Consider the following 18,843-nt stretch of genomic DNA (forward strand, 5'->3'; position numbering starts at 1 on the left):
CACTGTGTTGAAACACACTGTGTGGCTTCTAGAGAGGAGAAAGTGCTTTATTTTTTTTTGATGGAGGTCCTGCACCAACAGCACTTTGTATTTTTTCTACAAAGCTGAAGACCAGAGACTATTGTTATAGAGTTCAGAATCAAGAAGGAAAATTTTGAATTCCAATTTGCTGACAACACTAGACACTTTATTCTCTGTCACAGTGGCTCTGTTTCTTGGTATTGTTTATTGATCCAGCCATGTTTGCACTTGGGTAACAGTTAGGAATATGAAGGAATACAGTATCATGTCCCAAAGCACGGAAATCTAGGGAAGCCAAAGAGCAGTTTCCAATTCTCCCTAAGGAAAACTGCATAATACAGGAGGGCTTAAGAATGTCTGGAGAAAACAGTTCTGTGTGTGCTAAATTACAATTAAAGCTAGAAATTATTCTGAGGTTCTCACTAATTCATTAAGAGTGCTTCTTTGGAGGTGTGGAGGAGATGTGAACCCATTACATCTCATCAGCTTGAAAGCTGATAAGTGCGTGGGATTTTGTTTGTTTTCTATTTTAAGTTTCTGTGCTTGTATTTTTTTATTATTATTTGAACTAATTCTTATTGAGACTGTACAACTTGCAACACAAAATTCCATTATCTTTAGTCTGCTTATGAGCTTTACTAATAGAAAATTAAGTTGTCTTATTAGCTCTGCTTTCCCACTGTATCATCGGTCATTCTAAGCTCATACACTTATCTACATGGCAAATTTGTTTTTCAAATATGTGCTTTATATCAGTTTAAATTTGCCTTTAAAGAAAAGTTGCATATTTTTGCGATGTTGGTGAAATAATTTCACTAGTTAACAGCTGACTTTGAAAATACTCCAGACATACAATTTGATGTGGAAGTTTTGGATGAGGAGGCTGACAGTGATCATGCAAACTAGAGAGGAAGGTTTATTTCCTTAAAGCTGTAAGGTATGAGGCTTCTGATGAAACACTTTGCAGCTGGTTGTTTGGAAACATTTTATGTGTACAGGCTTTGTAGCTGGTATTTTAATCTGAGATTTAAAAAAAAATAAAATAAAGTCCATATCATGTCTTTAGAGCATTTATGCAGGCCATGTTGTCACACCTGTTTCTTTCCATAGTAACAATTTGTGAGGCTGCATTTGCGAGACCATGGTCAAGGGAAGTAAATATCCCACTCAGCTCACTACTTGTGAGGTTTCATCTGTACCTGGTTTTGGGTTCCCTAGTACAAAACAGACAGTGCTGAAGTGGACCAAGTCTAATGGAAGGCCACCAAAGTGGCTAGGGGTCTGAAGCACATGATACCTCAGGAGAATGATAGAGCTAGATTTTTCCAGCTTGACAAAGAGAAGGCAAAAGGAGCTGTATGTGCTGTTTTCAGCTACCAGTGGATAATTATAGGGAAGATAGTCAGGCTTGTCTCACATGTGCTCTGGAGATCCCTTCCAACCCAAATTATTTATTAATTTTTGCTCTCTGTCACTTAATACTCCTTTATGTTATATAAGAAAAATGAACAAGCCACAGTGGCTTTGCTTCAAGCTACCTTTCTGATGCTTGTGTAGGAATCTCCATCAGAAGTGTTCATTGAAGGGATCTTCATTCCAAGTTATGAAAGTGGAAAACTGCATCTGTTGGAGAACTTGCTGGAAACCATCGATCCAGGATTGGAGAGCTGGGGAGTCTACTTGATTGCAGCCTGCAAATACTTGCAGAGAAAAAACTACTACCATATTCTGTATGAGCTGCAACAGTTCATGAAGGTAAGATGAGGGTCGGTGCCATCTCTTTCAGTGAAATGTTGAATACTGTCAGACTTCTGGTTACTTACTTTGGTGTAAATCTGCATGATGGACAAGTATATTTTTGCTACTTTCAAATCCTGAAAAACAGATAGGAAGGCCTAAGCCTGGCGGAAGCTGGCCTGCTATGGATCTGACATGTTGCAGTAGCTTAACTACTGTTTTGGAGAAAACAGAGCATTGCCTGCTTTGTGTGAGCGTTTCAGTACAGACAGCAATTAGTGAAGGTGGTGTAATTTGGTCTGTCTTAGTGTTCTGTATATTTCTTCTAGGATCACGTTCGTGCTGCCATGACCTGCATTAGATTTTTTACTCATGGAGCAAAGTCTTACACTGACCTGGGAGGCAGACAGACATGGCTTCTAAAGATCAAGGACCATCTCAAAGTCTACCTGCAGGAGGTCTCAAGAAGTTCAGGGAGGAAAAAAATGGCATTCACTTTTCGGAAGAAAATGTCTGCTACGGATGTGTCGAGGTATCTGTAAACAAGAAGCTAAATTATAGGAAAGGGGAAATTCAGGCTTTTGTCTTTTGTTTGGTTTTGGGATTTTTTTTTAGTGGTTGTGTTTAAGTTGTCTTTAGCTAACACATGCCAGCAGTGTCTGACCCAAGTCTGACTGTTAATGTAGTTGCAAGTATAGGATTCCCATTACCTTTACCCCCACAACCCAACCTGTGAGACAAGCAACTGTTTTTACTAAAAATGAGTCTTATGTATCATCTACCTTTCTTTAATGTAAAAAATAAACAGAAGTCCTACAGTGCATAGACAGTTATCTATCAATCCACAAGGCTTCTTGCTTTTACTCTTCCTTTCCTCTCCACAAAGCAAGCAGCTTTGTCATACTCTGCTGCCTGCCAGGGTTAACTCACAGCATTCAACTGTGTACAAGTTTCAAGTGCCAGACATAACTGAATCCCTGTAGTCAGAAGTTGAAGTGTAAATTTAGCCACATCTCTCTAGTACTTGGACTTCTGTATCTCACCTTTCTTAAGGGCTTTTTTTCCCTTTCTCTTTTTTAGGCTAGACTCTAAATTAAAAGGAGGTGGGGTGGAGTGTGTGTGAGGTGGAAAAGAGGGAGCAGATGTTTATTTGGGATCTGGATTCTCTGGCTCACTTTGAAATTATGTGAACAAGTGCTCACCTTCAGCTTGTGGTGCGTGTTAAGTGCACAGATCTGAAAAGTATCTCACTGATGCAGACTTGGCCACACAAAAGACAGAGTCGAAAAGTAAAATAATTGATGTTTGGAAATATGTCTTATTTTGAAATGTGTTCAAGAAATTAGTAAGTTCACACAAATAATAATTGACATTTTCTGTATTTTAAAGTCAGAATTTTTCCTCTGTCTAGGCACATCAGTACAGTTGATCTGCAGATGGAAGTAACAAAGTTCCTGCATCGATGTGAGAGCTCAGGAACCTTTCAAATGACAGGTTCCTCGTTGCCCACACTCTTTGGAAACAACAATATGAAAATGGATGTTGCTTGCAAGGTACTTATTGCTATTTCATCACAGCCTATTTTTCATCAGCAATACCAACTTGATACATGAGTTGAAACGTTTGATGGTTGGAGCAGCCTCTTGTATTTTTCACAGGCAGGTTATGTGTGCGTGTATGCGACTTACCGTTCATGAAAAATTCCTGGTTTTCCTCAAAGTAGCAGAGAACATATAGAAACTTGGAGCTCTTCTCCTCGATGTTCAAGCATGCCTTTTGACTGTATATCCTACTGTATTTTGAAGCAAGGCAAATATTGCTGTTACTCTTAACCCTTCTTAACTTTAGCTTAGCTCCATCTGTAACTTGCCCAGTGTCCCACAGAGAATCAGTGTGTGGCAACTGTGTTCAGTTCTGGGCCCCCCAGTTCCAGAGGGACAGGGAACTACTCAAGAGAGTCCAGCAGAGGGCTATGAAGATGATTAGGGGACTGGAGCATCTCTCTTATGAGGAAGGGCTGAGAGACCTGGGGCTCTTTAGCCTGGAGAAGAAAAGACTGAGAGGGGACCTCATCAACGCTTATAAATATCTAAAGGGTGGGTGTCAAGAGGATGGGGCCAGGCTCTTTTCAGTGGTGCCCAGTGACAGGACAAGGGGCAATGGGCACAAACTGGAGCACGGGAAGTTCCATCTGAAGATGAGGAAAAACTTTTTCACTCTGAGGGTGACAGAGCACTGGAACAGGCTGCCCAGGGAGGTTGTGGAGTCTCCTTCCCTGGAGATATTCAAAACCTGTCTGGATGCAGCCCTGTGTGACCTGCTCTAGGCCTTCCTGCTTTAGCAGGGGGGTTGGACTCTATGATCTCCAGAGCTCCCTTCCAACCCCTGCCAGTCTGTGATTCTGTAATAGACCCTATATTCGCTCTACTTGTTGGGGTAGTGCTGTCTTCTGTTGAAGCAATGCGTTGTCTTTTGGCCTCTGGGCAAAATCTGGAAATGCATTATTATTTAACTGTATGTAATGAAAAAGGAATGTGCATCCCCAAGCTTGGCCTATGCCTCTCTCTTTCAGGTCATGTTGGAAGGCAAAAACATTGAGGAGGGGTTTGGGATTGCATTTAGAGTCCTTCAGGTATGGAAAAACTTGATATAACAAGCACGATTATTACAAATGTAACTCCTGCAAGCAGCAATTGTTTAAGCAAAAGACTTTGATTGCACAATGTCTTTTAGTCCCCAAAAAGAAAAACCTCCTGTGAGAAAAGTCACTAGTTTAAGTCTTAAATGTCCACGTATTTGGAGGAAGCTTGGGAAAGAAATTAAGATGCTCCTTCAGTAGGACGCTTCCAAACTAATTGGGTCCTACAAAGGAATTAAATATAGTATTTCCTTTGCTGTCCACCTTGTTCATTGACTTAACTCTGGCAAACCACAGTCACAGATGTGAGTAGAGAGCTCTGGCTTGGTAGCTTTCTGCAGTTCATGACAGCCATGCAAAGACACAGTGAATAAATAAGGCCAGGGCTGTCTCTGTACTATTCTCCTGGCTGAGAGAGCGAAGTAATTAACTGGAAACTCTCTGGGGACCTCTCCTTCCTCGTGTGTGGGTAGAAGTTGAGGTACTTACCAGTCAGCACAGCTTACGAGCCTCCAAACTTTTCTGTGTTTCTCATCCATATATTAGGAGCTGCTAAAAGACACTGCTTCAAGCAGTGCAGTTTGCAGTTGCTGCCTGTTTGTGACAGAGGGTACAGCAGGGCCACTTCTGGACAGAGGTGGCACACAGAGAGTATTTGTGGATATGTCAGGCTCTTCTCCTTTTTTCAGGTCAGGATGTACAAGGCAGAACGCCTGTTTGTAGTGAGGTGGAGAGCCTTAGAAAAATACTACTTCTTAGCAGCAACAGCAGTCACTATCCCCCAGTAAAAATGAGACAGCAAATCCAGCTGCATAGTATCACTTCTCTTTCCTTCCTTTTTATTTCTCCTCTTGCCTTACTCATGGCAGGATCAGTCCACAGCTTTTATCATTGCTTCCTTTGTATGGGAGGTGTATGTTGGTCAGTTGGCTCCTGTTTCTCAGGGTGGCTGCTGGTGGGGTGGCTGGAGGAATATAGTGGGAGCTTGCTAAGTGAGGGAGAGGTGGGTAGGGACCTAGGAGAGATCTTTTGCCAGAAGAACTGAAACTGATTTTTTGCCAGGAAAGGAGGTGGTAACAGTGCTCTTGTTCTTGAGCAAAATTGCGTTTTACCACTGTGATTATAGAAAACCTTTAAGCCCTGAGCAGTGGTGACTGGAAGATCAGAGGCCCCCAAAACAGCTTTGACTTTTTGAAGCATGGTGTGATACTTTGTCGTTAGGAGAGATTGTCTCAATTGTATAGACTCCCTGTGAGAAAACCTGCTGAGAATCTGCTCTGATGTTGCACCTATCTCTAGGACTTCCAGCTGGAGGCTACAGAAGTGTACAGCAAAGTGGCAAAGCAGCTGGTGAAGCAGCAGAAGTACAGTGAGATCCGGCAGCTCCTCAAGTGTGTCAGTGAGTCTGGAGTTGCAGCAAAAAATGATGGCGATAACATTATCCTAAACTGTCTAAATGAGTTCAAGAACATTCCTGCTGAGGTAATTCTGTCCCGCATTGTGTCCCTTCTGAAGTAAAATGGGTGTATGCACAGGGAAACCAGCTGGTGGTGCCTGTACTGCTCTTTTAGCGAGTCCTTCATATCTTCTGGCTCTGTACTACATGCGGTGTTTAGAGATGGGAGTACATGGTTTGCCTTGTGCAAGTCACTCTGAAAGGAAACGCTAAGTAGGTTTGCATGCTCCTAGCCAGCACTTCCCAAAAGAGTACCCATGATGGGGAGAGAACCTTTGCTTTACAGGATCCTGCTAAATATTCCTGATTGGGGTGAGAGGCGTTCCCTTCAACGAGGCTTACCTGGCTAACATAGAGGATGTGTGTAGGCAGAAACCTCCTGCCTCCATAGGAAACAATTTTAAGGGTCCCTTTGCCTACCACAGTGTCTTTTCCATCCCAGCGAGGGCAGGAGATGCCCTCTATGAAGTTCTACTAATTGGGTTAGGGTGGGCCACGGGGGCCGACTCCTGCTGGGGTGCAGAGAACATACAAATTCATTTCATGCAATGTGAGCTGTGTCCATGGGGGACTCCCAGGCTCATAACATTCCCTAGGGGTACCCCACAGACATGGCAGGCAGGAGAAGCTGTGGTAAAGGGAAGAATTGGGCTTTGTGTTTTCTACATCTGCAGCACTCGCAGTTGGGACTATGTAACCATCTAGCTGTGATCTCAGCGGCCCTTCCTCTGTGCAGGGGTTTGGTCCCTGATGGGGTAAAGGTTTGCAAACTATAGTCACTCGAAATGTGAACACCTTTTCCCTTCTTTGGATACAGGATCTCGATAATCTGATTCAGGATATGGACAGTGATGAAAACAAGGTAAGTAGAAGTAAAGCAGAGGAGCTCCTTTAGCAAGAGCTCAACAGCCCAGTTTTGGTCTGCAGGCTACGTGCTGTCTTTCATCATCTTTTCACTTGTCCTTAACTCAAGCCAGAGTTTTGAAGGCCACTTCATAGACTGTAGAAATCACAGTGATTTTTGTCAAGGCTGTGGTGTTTGTGACTGTAGAGCTGTGACATGAAGGTACAGGTTGATGTTACCCGTATTAGTTCCTTGACAGCCCTCAGAGTGAGGGCCAGGTGCATGTTACAGAGGGAGGGAAAGTATTACAGAGGTGCATCGCTGGCTTTGTTGGGTTTGTTATCCAACTTTTCACGTAGGTGCCTGTAAGTTCCTAGTAATGGCAGACAACTAATGAGGATCAACAGATCTCCAAGATGACCATTTCAGCTTGTTGTTTCAGGATTATACAATTTCTATTGTGATTGAGAGTTAGATGATAAAACTTCTCCAATTCTGATACACTTCTTTTTTTCTTCAAGGAAGCAAAAACTACTTTGTTTCTTTGTTAGCTTTCATACCAGCCAGCCAAGCCACTGGAGAGTCACAGATAAACATGTGAACTGTAGGTGCATGTTGATAGGTGAAGAGGCTGTGGCTCAGCATTTGTAGTTGTCGTAGATCCTGAGTGGCATAACTGGGAATAAAATCTTAAGATTTGTGACTGTCCTCTGTCCCGCTCCAACTAACAGTCTCACTGTTGTACATAGATTGAAAAATGGGCTTTTCATGCTGCCTTTATGTAAGATCCGTTACTGAAGGATGTGAGCTGTTCCAGAAGCAGAAATGGAAGAAAATGGCTGGTTTAGACTTTGCTATGAGAATATGGTATATTAATGCACAAGATAAGATTCCTGATGCTGATTTCGTGGTGATACAGTGAAGGAGTTTCCACGAGAGAGAAAATTAATAAAATACAGCTGTCTCTCCATCTTTTACATTGGGATCTGCTCCATGCCATACTCTTGGTTCGTAATATGCTGCTCTACCTTGTACAACATGCTTCTGAACTAGGCATTTCCAGTGAATCCTTGCCCAAGCTTGTCCTGTTAGTTTACTACAGCTTTCTAACCAAGTTCTGACTGCCTCTTCTGCTTCAGATCCAGGCCTACGTGCTGTGCAACAAGTTGCGTTCTGCCTACCTAGTCTCGGTGAGACAGGAGAAGACCAGAGCAGTGCAGCTAGTCCAGCATGTGCGAGAGCTGGCTGAGAACAGCGGAGATGACGTTGTGAAGGCCATCTGTGCCCAGTGGCTCGCAGTGCACCAGCCCAAACTGAGAAACCGGCTTCCCCAGGGCACTAGGAAGTAATGAGTAATGGACATTCGCCATCATCCAGAAGGGGAAGGCTTCAAGGCAGCTTAAAGGCATGGGGTTCAGCAATCTCTTGGTGAAATGGAAGTCTCTTGACTGATGTTGTTGGCAAATGGATGCTGCTTATGCACCTCTGGTGAAAGGAAAGGAACTAAATTACAAGTGCCAGTCCTGTATTTTGATAAACAGTCACTACCTCAGGGTGTTTTTTGGGTAACTTTTTGATGGGGGGGAGGGGCCCAGTTTCAAACTGAACAAGCAAGAATTTAGGTGTATGGAAGAGGGCACTTCTGTTTGCAGTTTGCTGGTTTTTGGTTGGTTCTTTTTTTTTTTTTTTTTTTTTTTTTGAAAGGCACTAAACTTTATTGTATGTTTTGTATTTTTAATCCAGAAACCCTATGTAGAGGGGACAGAAAAATCTCATCAACTGAATGTAGCCTAGAGTATAAAACCTTTTGTGATTATGGGTTTCCTGTAAACTTTTTCAAGATTGGAGAGATCTTTTTACAAAGACTGAAATTCAGAATTTTTTTTTTTAAGCCTCTATACAAACCATTGCTACTTGCCCAGCCCCCCACTAGTACAATGTGCCTAATTTCTTGAGTTTGTTTGAAAAGGTAGGAACTGATTCTTCATGGCAGGTTTCTACTTACCAGTCACGCTGTCTGATGTGTGCCATACCTATGGCACTTGAGACCTTACTAGGTGGATGAAGTTATAAAGGGCGTATCCTGTGAGGGGAGTACAAAGGGAAAATAATCCTTTAAAATAGTTGAAAAATCACATACCTCTTTCCTTGCTATGGTGATATCCAATAAATGGTTGCGATTCAGCTTTATCACTGAACAGTTGCCAGTAAACTTGCACAGTTTTTCATCAGGTGTAGCACAAAATATGGATAGAGGAAGCTGTGGTACAATTCAACAGGTGGTCTGTATCCCTGTCACACAGGGATTTATTTGTTTCTTACCAGAATAATCTGTCCCTGTCAGGTACAATAGAACACCAGACTAAATTTTAATTAACTGGACATCCTGTATAGACTCAATTGAGATGCTTTGCTCTGGAAGTGTTAGGTTAACCCAGTTTCATGAAAAAGCAGGAATCTTTGTGTTCAAGGATGCTGAAAAAGCAGCTGCTTCTCTGCAGCTGGGACTGGGACATGAGAAATGGGCAGAAGAAGGGGAGACAGTGGTAGAAACAGAACAAACCATGGCGCTCCACAGGAGTTTGTGTTTGCCGCTTACATGTATTTCAGCACGAGAAGTAGGAACCATAGTTCACTTATTTTGTTAAAAAGTTTAGTTGTTTACTTCAAAAAGAAATACCAGGTTTTCTGAGGTGTAATATAGCTGTAGATAGTTTTAGTACATAAAATAATTGAAGCTGTCAAATAAGAGTTTTGCACTATCCCCAAGCTCACTGTAGTGGCAGACCAGTCTTCCACGGTATTGGAAAGGACTCGGTCCCTCTCTTTCAGTGTTTCATGAGCAGTGCCCCACTGACACAAACCCCTCTCTCGGAGGTGCTCCGCTCCCTAGAGCAGGGCTAGAAATGGCTGAGCTAAGCAGTCAGAAATGACCACATTTGGCTTTCAGAATCTCCTGACCACAGATTTGCATTATCTCATTAGTGAGCAGTACTAATGAAAGCTGCTTTTGTTTTCTTGGCCAGACTGACCTCGCCTTCCGCCAGAGTACGGCCGTTAAGCTAATCCTAAAACGTGACACTATCCATGTCTTCGATCATGTCCAAATCTCTAAGTCTGGGGAGGAGGTTTTACTGTCAGCTCTGCATTGCTGTAACACCGACTCTTCTGCTCGAGTTCCTTCAGCTGTGTAGAGCACAGAGAGTGGAGTTTGCCATGCAGGCCCGTCAGTTCTGTACCTGCCTTTCTTCCTGACCTCTTTGCACTGTACCTGATGCACTTTATATAGTGTTTGTTGTAGTCTGGTGTTCTTAACCTGGAATTGTAGGGATCTTTCTCTTAACCAGCACAACTGGAATTTTGATCTTGACTAACTGCCTTGTGTCATGAATAGTGCAATTATCAAGGAGCTTTGAATTTTTAAGCATCGAAAAGGGACTGAGTACTGCCAGTTAAAAAGAACTTCTATATTAATGAACAAGGTTTGTTTACAATGAAAAAAGAGAATAAAGTATTATGACTGTTAACATATTTTTCTGTTAACATATCTTCTTTTTGCTTTTTATCTCGACAGCTGGGGGCCTCTTTCTAGACCTCTGTATTTTGCTTTTGGCTGTGCTTAGCAGAGTAATTAGAGGGGGGGAAATTGTTCTGTCACGCAAACTGTCTCTGCTACAGTGTCCTCCACATTTAGATCAATGGGAGTATCACATCTTTAGAAGCCCTTCTGGTAGCTAGCTCAGCCTCATACATGTACTCTCACAGACCAGTAATCCTCTTTAGAGAGCTCTGCAAGTTAATCTAACTCTCCCTTACAAGCCTCCCTTTAAGACTGCTAAATGAGCTTTAGTTCCCTCATTTTACAGATCAGCCTAGAAGGTGGTTATAAATGACTTGCCCAAGGTCAAAAAGGGTGGGTGTGTGTCTATGGAAATGTGTAGTTACATGTCCTAAGTTAAACCTACAGTCAGACTCCTCCAAGAAGAGCATTGACCTCTGAGGGCAAAATATTTCAGACACTTTCTGCTTTTTTTTTTTTTAAATGGTTTCTACTGCTCCTGAAAGCCACTTCCACAATCAGAGAATCACACGCAGAGAAAGCAGGCCGAGCCTGCAATGCTAGGCAGCATTCTACTGCTACTTGTGGATTTAGCTTCATATTCAAGATGAAGCATAAAGAGGGAGGAAAAAAAGGTAGAGCAACAGGAAGAAACACAGAGGGACTTTAAAATGTTACCCAGAGTTGTCTACATTAGTGAGGCTGATAGCAGCAACACTGAGTAAATGGATTTAACATTTCTGAAGGAAGATACAGTCTCCTGTAGTAAGAGGAAAATAGCTTTATTATTGCTCAGAGGTAGCACAGGACTGATCTGCATAGATAGCATCCAGACAGAAAGAATTAATCATAAAATTAGCATTTGTTTCCCAAACCTGGCAGTTGGTCACAGTGCATGCTCACATGCAAGTCCAAAAACTTGCAGATTTTTTTCAGAACCAGAAGATAATCCTGTGAGCTGTGGCACTTGTTCTCTAACCGCTTAACTCTTTCAGAAATGATCTCTGATTATGGATCACACTCCAGCAATTTGCACCAAGGTAGCACTGGAGTTCCAAGGGAGCAGTCCCATCACCATGTGGACTGACCCAGCTGCCTTTTGGAAGTGCCAGCTGGATGGTCCTGCAAGGCCAGGCTGGCAGCCTTGGCCAGTCAAGGCCAGTAACTGCTGGGCAGACAAACGTACGGATTTCTGTGCAAGTCTGACTTTCCTGTCCTGTAGCTAACTTGACCATAATGACAAGGTAGTCCTGACCTCTGCTTCAGCTATTTAGCTTTGGGTAGTTTGCTGTCATTTAAAGCTAAAGTCTCAGCTGAAGTTGTTTAATGCTTTTTTTTTTTCACTCATTCTGTTCTCCTTTCTAGGTTCTGAAGTCATTTAAAGTGCAGCTGGGGGTTTATTGTGACAACTTTTACACCATCTTTGCTCAGCTCTTCACAGGAGAGACGTTAAATGCTTTTTAATACGATAGTTTGCATATGCACCATTGTAGCACTCCTGCAGCTTTTAACCTCCCAGTCGCCTACACTGAGACCTGGGTTCTCAAAAGATACGCCGACCCTCAGTTAACTTAGGCAATCACTGGGCATTTGGGGCCAAGATACTTCAGTGGCCAGGGTCCAGCTTCTTACAGAGAATATAAAGAAAAATAATTGATTCCACTTAAAAACTTTACCTAATGCTTGGCACAAAAAGGCCAGGACCTGTTTCCGTGTGCTTGAGAGTACTTGTTTGCATGTAGTTGCCAGAAAATCTAATATCCTAAAGTACTTTCACTCTGCCCAGTCAAATAGTAGGAACTGAAAATAACCTCATAGAGCATAAGTTTAAAGTCCTACCTTTTTACTAATGCTGTTGGGGAAAAAAAATTCACATAAAGGTAGTTCTTTGTTACTTTATAGTCTAAACCTAAGACTGCAACCTCTGTTTCTATTCTAAAGCTAGAGAACAATAGCCTCTGGCTGTTGTGTGAGATACCAAGCAAAGGTTGCTACCTGCATCAGTGCTCTAATTCTCCAGCTAGGAAGGGGGACTGGTTGCTTAGAAATCTCAATCCTTAAGTGTTATATTCCAGAAATTCACATTAGATTGTGTCCATAGAGCCATCATGAGGGCAGCTGAAGTATCAGCATTCTTGTTGTGAGGTCTCCCAGCAGTGTTCTTCCCAGGAGGAGCAGTGCCGGGCTCAGCCAGGTACACACGTGAGGTCAGCGCTGCTCAGTCCCACTGGATGCCCAGGAGCTCACAGCTCACGTTCCAGAGCTTCTTTGCTGTCTCATCATCCCGACCCCGTGGAGATACGTATGCTGGCTGGCAGTCACTGTAAGAGGAACATTTTTTTATTTCTTCAGTTAAAGATCTCCGTCTGCAATAGCACACTGAAATGTCAGTGTTAAGGTAAGGCAGTTGCTTTCCATCAGCTTAACTTCAAGACCACTTGAAGAAGGGTGGGAGCCTAGCCAGCAAATGAGCACGGGCCGGTGCTAAGCCACCTTCAGAAAGCTTTCTTTCCAACTGGCTAGGGAAGCATCTCCCCCAAGGCACCAAGAACTGGCAAGCAAGTCTAGCTCTATCTCTTGTCTCAACTCCTAAAGAAACCTATATATGCTCTATCTATTCTTCAGTGTACATTCTCATTAATACCACTAAAAAGGGTTATAAATGCTAATCAAGCTTCTTCAGGAGCAGCCTTTCTAGCAAACACTACAAAAAAGCCACTCAAACAGCCCTTCATTCTCATCTGTTTCTCCCACTATACTGCATTTCATGAAAGGCAAAGCTGCCCCAGAATAATAATACTCCAATAACCATGTATGGGTATCCCCTTTCCCATTATCCTGTGAACTGGGGCTCCTTTCTTCTCAGCTCCTGCAATCAGCCAGCACTCTGTCTGCAAGAGCGATCATGTGTTGCCATCTGTGATGTTAGATGCTGCAATAACATGGGAGTTTAAGAGAACAGAGGACGTTGCATTTCCTACGATTTCTATCCAGCCTGGTGTTTTTAGAGCTCCAAGTGCACAGTCTCTCATGTTGCTGAAATTACTCTGGGGGACTCCACCTGTCTTGCTGTGGCATGCAAATTCTTTTCTTAATGTCTATAGTTGTGCTTTATATTCTACTGTCTGGAAAATTAAAAGGATTTTAGGCTAGTCCAATGTAAATTGTGAATTGCTGTTGAAGCTATCCATTTCCCACCAAGTCCAAAACTCCTTTCTTTTATGAGTTTAAAATGCACCAGTTTTCTGTAATCCAGCACATACATGCTCCACTTGTATCCTGGGACAGACAGTCATCCAGGGAAGATTAAGACACCTATTTATATATTCAAGTCTGATTAAGATGGTACCAACTCTCAAGTGAAGACCAGACAACGTCATTACAGAGACTAATCTGGTCACATATCACGAGAGGAAAGCTCTGCAAAGATGCAAAGGCTCCAACAGTATCCATGTGGAAAAAAAAAAAAAAGAGAGGTGACAAAAGTTCATGTTCATTTCCCAAAGAAACAGTATTGTCATACTGCTCTACACCTGCTGGGAAGCTGACAGACACATCTGCACGAATCTGTTCAAATGGCAGTCTTCAAATCTAGGATGATGATGACTTGGAACTGCTCTGGGCTCTAGTTTTGGTGAGGGGAAAAGGCATGACTATGCAAGGACCTGGAGTAAGTCAAAGACATCAAAAAAACAACAGGGTTTGTAGTGGGAGCTAGACAAGACGGTTTGCAGGACAGAGCGAGAAGCATGGGAGCATGAGTCCCTCCCAGCTGGTGGGTCTGTCACACTGGAGAATCAAGTGATTTTCGTCACATGCCAGTCCTGAAAAACTCACCTCCAGCCCACCCAGCTCCCTGAGAGCACAAGCCCCTTCTGCTCCAGTGGGGTGAAACTACAAAGAGAACCAAAGCAGTCTCCCCAGGATTGACTCAAGTGACCTCATTAACTGAACAGCTCTACTGAAAAGTGATTTGCCCAAGTCTCAAGCAGATCAGGATTAGAGCTCTAAGCATGTGACAGCCATTCCTGCACTTTGAGTACAGGGATATTCCCAGCAGCAAAGGACCTGCTGTTCTGCAAAGTGTTGCACAGGTCAGGGATTTCTTCTAACGCGATATTGACTGCAGCAGACCTGGAAGGGGATTTGTCACCCTCAATCTTACCAGCCAGCCTCTTACCCTTCTTAATGAAACATGACAGTAATTCTCATTTCCCCCAGGCAACAAGGTTGCCTTCCACGGTATGTCACTCCCATCAGCTTGCACTCACCTGAAATACTGTCCTGTCACAGAGTCTAGCTCCTCTGCTACTGCACAGTAGACGCTGGTCTGAGCTCCTTCCCAAGGTGTCTTCAAGAAGAATGAGAATATCTTCCACAGCCATGTCATTACAAATGAGTGCCGCACCAGCTCAGAATGGACAGAACCAGGGTGGAGAGCGTTTGCTGTGACTTTAGTGCCTATGGCAAAATAAAGTAGTCTAGGACAAATCTGCATGCATCAAACCGCCTTTATTACCCTTTTTTTTTTTTTTTTTTTTTTTATAGTCCTCAATTCTACCTGCAGGTATTCTACTACAACTTAAAGGAGGTGTCCAGGCACGGATACAGGGCGAGCGTTTGAAGTCCTCTGTTGCTACTGCTTGCTGGAGCATCCCCCACCTGCTCCCTTCCAAACACTGCAGTCACTACACGCCTTCTGCAGAACAGCGTGCTAGAGGGCCTGGGTGCTGAAATAGCAGCAGTTTCCATCGGGCTTTTGAGAACATCAGCCTCTTTTGGTTTACTGTAATGCTAATTTCCTAGAGAAGACAGTGCTTCTGCTATAGTAAAATAAATACTACTTAAGTTTATGAAAAGGACTAAGTGACATGGCCATGACAGATGTTGTGACTTAAGAGGTACTGCCTAGTCCTGTGCCACCAACATTTAAGGCAGCTGAGCATGCATTTGGAGACTGCTATTGTAGTTCAGCTCCTTCTGTTTTTTCAGCTTCCACCCATGTACCACAATTGTCTGCATGGGTGCAGCTAGTTTCTGACAGGCACTGAAGACATTCAGCTGTGCCAAGCTACTAAACCCCTCTGCCCTGCTGTTGTAAAGACAATTACTCTTTTAAGTCTCATGGTTCCACATAGAGGAGATATAGTTTCTTCCTGCAAAGAGCTGACAGTGACCCTTGCCTCAGACCATTTCACTTCTGCTTAGCCAGTTTCAGACCCTTCTTCAGTCCACTCTCCTCAGCCATGGTGCTCAAAAGCCAAGCGGAAAACCGCTCCGCTCTCCTCTGGGACTTGCCTTGCAGCCGCCTCGCCAGCTCCCGGGTGAAGAGCACATTAGCCAATTTGCTGTGACAGTAGGCGAGGCCACGATTGTAGCTCTTCTCACCATGGAGATCATGGAAGCGGATTTGGCCTCCGTGATGAGCCAGCGAGGACACGTTCACTATGCGGGCTGGGGCAGACTGCTTCAGACGCTCCAGCAATAGGAAGGTCAAGAGAAAGTGACCTAGGGGTGAGAGGAAATGTCATCCTTCTCTGAAGCGTTCCCCTGCTGGAATTTCAAAGCACTTACAACATATTACTTATACGTTATACCTTAGTGTTGCCCTCATTTCAAGTCCAGGGAAAAGATGACACCCCCCCTGAATCAACAGCTAAGCTTTTTGGGGGCCATTAAGTTCTGCTCCTCAGCTTCAAAAAGCTGGAGCTGTCACACAAATGTCCCAGGTAACATGCACAGATACTTAAACTGGGTCCGTGATGAGCAAATACATTGCTCTGCATCTCCAGAACTCCTGACTTTGGCCTTCCATCCTTCCCTGAGAAGGAAGGATGAGAGAGGAAATCTGAAAGCAGGATTTTCCTCTGGCATGTTGCCACAGATATTGATGGCAAACATGACTCCCCTGGCCTTACCGAGGTGATTGACTCCCAGGTGCATCTCAAAGCCATCAGCAGTCTTGGAGTAAGGGCATAACATTACCCCAGCATTATTAATGAGAATATGAAGTTCCTTCTCCTCTGCAAGAAACAACAGATGTCCTTAAATGGGGAAACAGAGACTGAAGACAGGCAAGAAGGTGGCACAAGTCAGCCAAAAAAACCTCCATGCCTGTCTGAGCTGCAACCACATCACTTCTGCAAAATAAGGATAACTCTCCTACCACAAAACCAGCTCGTGGCCTCTGACAAGCCCCTGCTGTGACCCGCAGTACCCAGCACGGTACAGAGATACGCAGGTCAGGGATGTGGCATTTACTAGGAGAGCAGGCAGCAGTCCTCGGTGAAATACTCTCACTGAAGAGAAGGATCTAGAGACTGTACCTGCTAGAAATTTCTCAGCAAACTCCCGGATGGACTTAGTATCAGCCAAGTCCAGTTTTTTCACGATGACTTGCTGGTTCCCTGTTTCAGCTCGGATTTCGCTGGCTGCAGCTTCTGCTTTCGCTACGTCTCTGCAAGCGACAATCACCCTCGCACCTGCAAGAGGGGACAAAAAGCAGGAACAGAAGCCGAGATCACTGGCACACGCTGGATGATCAAGGCTGTGACAAGCACGCTGACTACGCACAGCGCTTACACACAACGTATGGTTTCTTTAGGGAATTGGCATCAGTCAGGGGAGCAGCCGGGAGGGACAAAGCCTCTCCTACCACGTTGTCAGCTCCGATACAGCCCAAAGCTGTTTTCAGACCAGGAAGAGCACATCTGAAGTGCCTCTGTCCAGGCTGTCCCAGGTCAGGAGCGTGTACCACAACACTGGTACAATAGGGTTATATCTGCCCCTATAATGGGAACACTGAGCCAGCAGCACATGAAGACATTTGGATTCCAGCCAAAGTAATCCTAAACAGATTGTGAACAGGTAGTTTAATCTTCTTACCCAAAAAGCATTTAAACCAAATTAGCTTGAAACATGAATAACTGAAGCACACAGCAGTGGACCTATGGCATCGCCCAGCTTCATCCAAGCAGAACGCAGCGATACCAGGAACTCCACCCATTCTCTCAAAACAGTTGCAGTGCAGAGCATCTCCGTGCCACAAGGCACGTTTTTGGAATTCAAGCAATGAAACCAGCTGAGCAACCCGGGACTTGCACCTTAGTGGTTACAGCCCCTGGAGGAGCAACACCCGGGCTCGTCTGAAACAACCTCGGAGTCCAGTTCACTTAAATGTAAGCACAGAACGCTCCTCCCTTAGCTCCAGAAGAAGGACCACCGACACTCAGGCACCCCCCAGCCGCACAGGGGTGCCCGCTGGCGGTGCCGCCACTTGCCTCTTCGGGCGAGGTCTCTGGCGGTCTCCTTCCCGATGCCCGTGTTGGCTCCTGTGATTATCACCACCTTCCCCTCCAGCTTAGCTGCCGACTTACACTGTCCCCCGGCGACATACCTCCTGCGGGAGAGGACGGTAGCAGTCACGGGCCGCGGGCAGCCCCCTCCTCCGGGCACCCGGGGCAGGGCTGAGCACCCGCAGCCCCAGGTTCCGGCCGGGCTCAGGGCCTCGGGGACTCGCGGCCGTCGTTACCTGAAGCGGTTGATCCCGATCGTGTCGTGACCGGGTCAGGCTCCCACTCGCCCCCCAACATCCACCCCCCGCCCCGTGTTACAAACACGGCCGGCGCCGCCTCGGCCCGGCACGTGGAAGCCCCGCCCCACGTCAAGTGGGGCCACGGCTCCCATTGGCTGACGCCCTCAAACTCCGGAGACTCGGCCAATGGGCTCCGCCGCGGCGCCGTGAGGAGAACACGGGCCCCGCCCCCCCGGCAGCCCCTTACGGCGGACGCCTCTCCCCGAGCCCCGCCGGCTCCGGGGCCCGGGACAGACCCCGGAGTGAGTTCCGGGCGGTCGGAGACCGCGGGAGGCCCCCCAGCCACGCGCCGGTGCCGGGGCTGAGCCGAGCCCCGGGGCCGCCCTAGCTCCTGCCGCGGGCGCGTTAGTGCTACCGGGGCGCTCTACTCCTACTCCCGTTAAACGAACACACGAGCACGCGGACCGGACCGCACCGCCGTGAGACGCGGCGCGCACCGGCTCCGCCTGCCCGCCCCGCGGGGCGGAGGCCGCCGCTGCTGCCGCCTCTCCTCGCACACGCGCGAAAGGCGAGGGCCGCGCTCGGTACGACGCACCTGATGTAGGGCGCTGCCACAAGAAGGAGAACGGGGACGGAGACTGCGGCCCCCAGCGCTGCTCCCCAGCAGCTGAACATCCCCGCCGCCCGCTCCATGCCTACTGCTGGCGCTCGGCGGCGGCTGCCCCGCCTCGGCCCCGCCCCCGCCCCGCCCAGTGCCACCGCCTCCCGCAGGGAGACTACAGCTCTCAGCAGGCAGCGCGCGCCTGAGGGCTCCTGCCCCGCCCCCTCGCGGCTGCCCGGGTCAGCGCCTGATGCGCCTCCGCGCCGCTGCCAGCCCCGTCGCAAGGCGGGTGGCGGCCCGCTCCCACGGGGCGCGGCTCCGGCGGGATGCCCGCTCTGCTTCTGCCCCTGCCGCCGCCCCGCCGGGAGGGTTTGCGGTCGGGCGGTGTTCCGGGCGCCCGGCGCCCCGGGGCTTGGCTTACGCCGCCGCCAATGGCGGAAGTGCCTGGCGAGG

The 18,843-nt window shown here is 46.2% G+C and overlaps 2 protein-coding genes across 3 annotated transcripts in view; one reads left to right on the forward strand and one right to left on the reverse strand.

Moving 5' to 3' along the window:
• Positions 1–8,347, forward strand: part of ZFYVE26 (zinc finger FYVE-type containing 26) — a 55,764-nt gene extending 47,417 nt beyond the window's left edge. For both annotated transcript variants that reach the window (XM_086463603.1, XM_086463602.1), the window contains 7 exons: positions 1,579–1,776; positions 2,088–2,290; positions 3,170–3,311; positions 4,331–4,390; positions 5,696–5,878; positions 6,670–6,714; positions 7,836–8,347. In XM_086463603.1, coding sequence (XP_086319729.1) covers positions 1,579–1,776; positions 2,088–2,290; positions 3,170–3,311; positions 4,331–4,390; positions 5,696–5,878; positions 6,670–6,714; positions 7,836–8,045 — 1,041 coding nt within the window. In that variant the 3' untranslated portion in view covers positions 8,046–8,347. The remainder of the gene's footprint in view (positions 1–1,578; positions 1,777–2,087; positions 2,291–3,169; positions 3,312–4,330; positions 4,391–5,695; positions 5,879–6,669; positions 6,715–7,835) is intronic.
• A 2,669-nt stretch (positions 8,348–11,016) lies between these two features.
• On the reverse strand, positions 11,017–18,482 carry LOC104345220 (retinol dehydrogenase 12). Its single transcript, XM_086462215.1, has 7 exons — positions 18,385–18,482; positions 17,536–17,654; positions 16,582–16,737; positions 16,174–16,278; positions 15,554–15,763; positions 14,527–14,716; positions 11,017–12,576 (listed from the first exon to the last, which is right to left on the reverse strand). The coding sequence occupies exons 1-7, from the start codon at positions 18,480–18,482 to the stop codon at positions 12,474–12,476; spliced, it is 981 nt and encodes a 326-aa protein (XP_086318341.1). The 3' UTR covers positions 11,017–12,473.
• Positions 18,483–18,843: the final 361 nt, after the last annotated feature.

Source organism: Leptosomus discolor, chromosome 3 (assembly GCF_034619465.1).
Source record: "Leptosomus discolor isolate bLepDis1 chromosome 3, bLepDis1.hap2, whole genome shotgun sequence".
Lineage (NCBI taxonomy): Eukaryota > Metazoa > Chordata > Aves > Leptosomiformes > Leptosomidae > Leptosomus > Leptosomus discolor.

What these genes read in the sequence shown, in the direction of transcription:
- LOC104345220 (XM_086462215.1), bottom strand. Translation starts at nt 18,482, where the DNA reads ATGGAGCGGGCGGCGGGGATGTTCAGCTGCTGGGGAGCAGCGCTGGGG. An exon ending in GTGGCAGCGCCCTACATCAG is followed by an intron (nt 17,655 to 18,384) that starts GTGCGTCGTACC and finishes CCTCTCCCGCAG; the next exon opens with GAGGTATGTCGCCGGGGGAC. An exon ending in CAGAGACCTCGCCCGAAGAG is followed by an intron (nt 16,738 to 17,535) that starts GCAAGTGGCGGC and finishes CCCCTCTTGCAG; the next exon opens with GTGCGAGGGTGATTGTCGCT.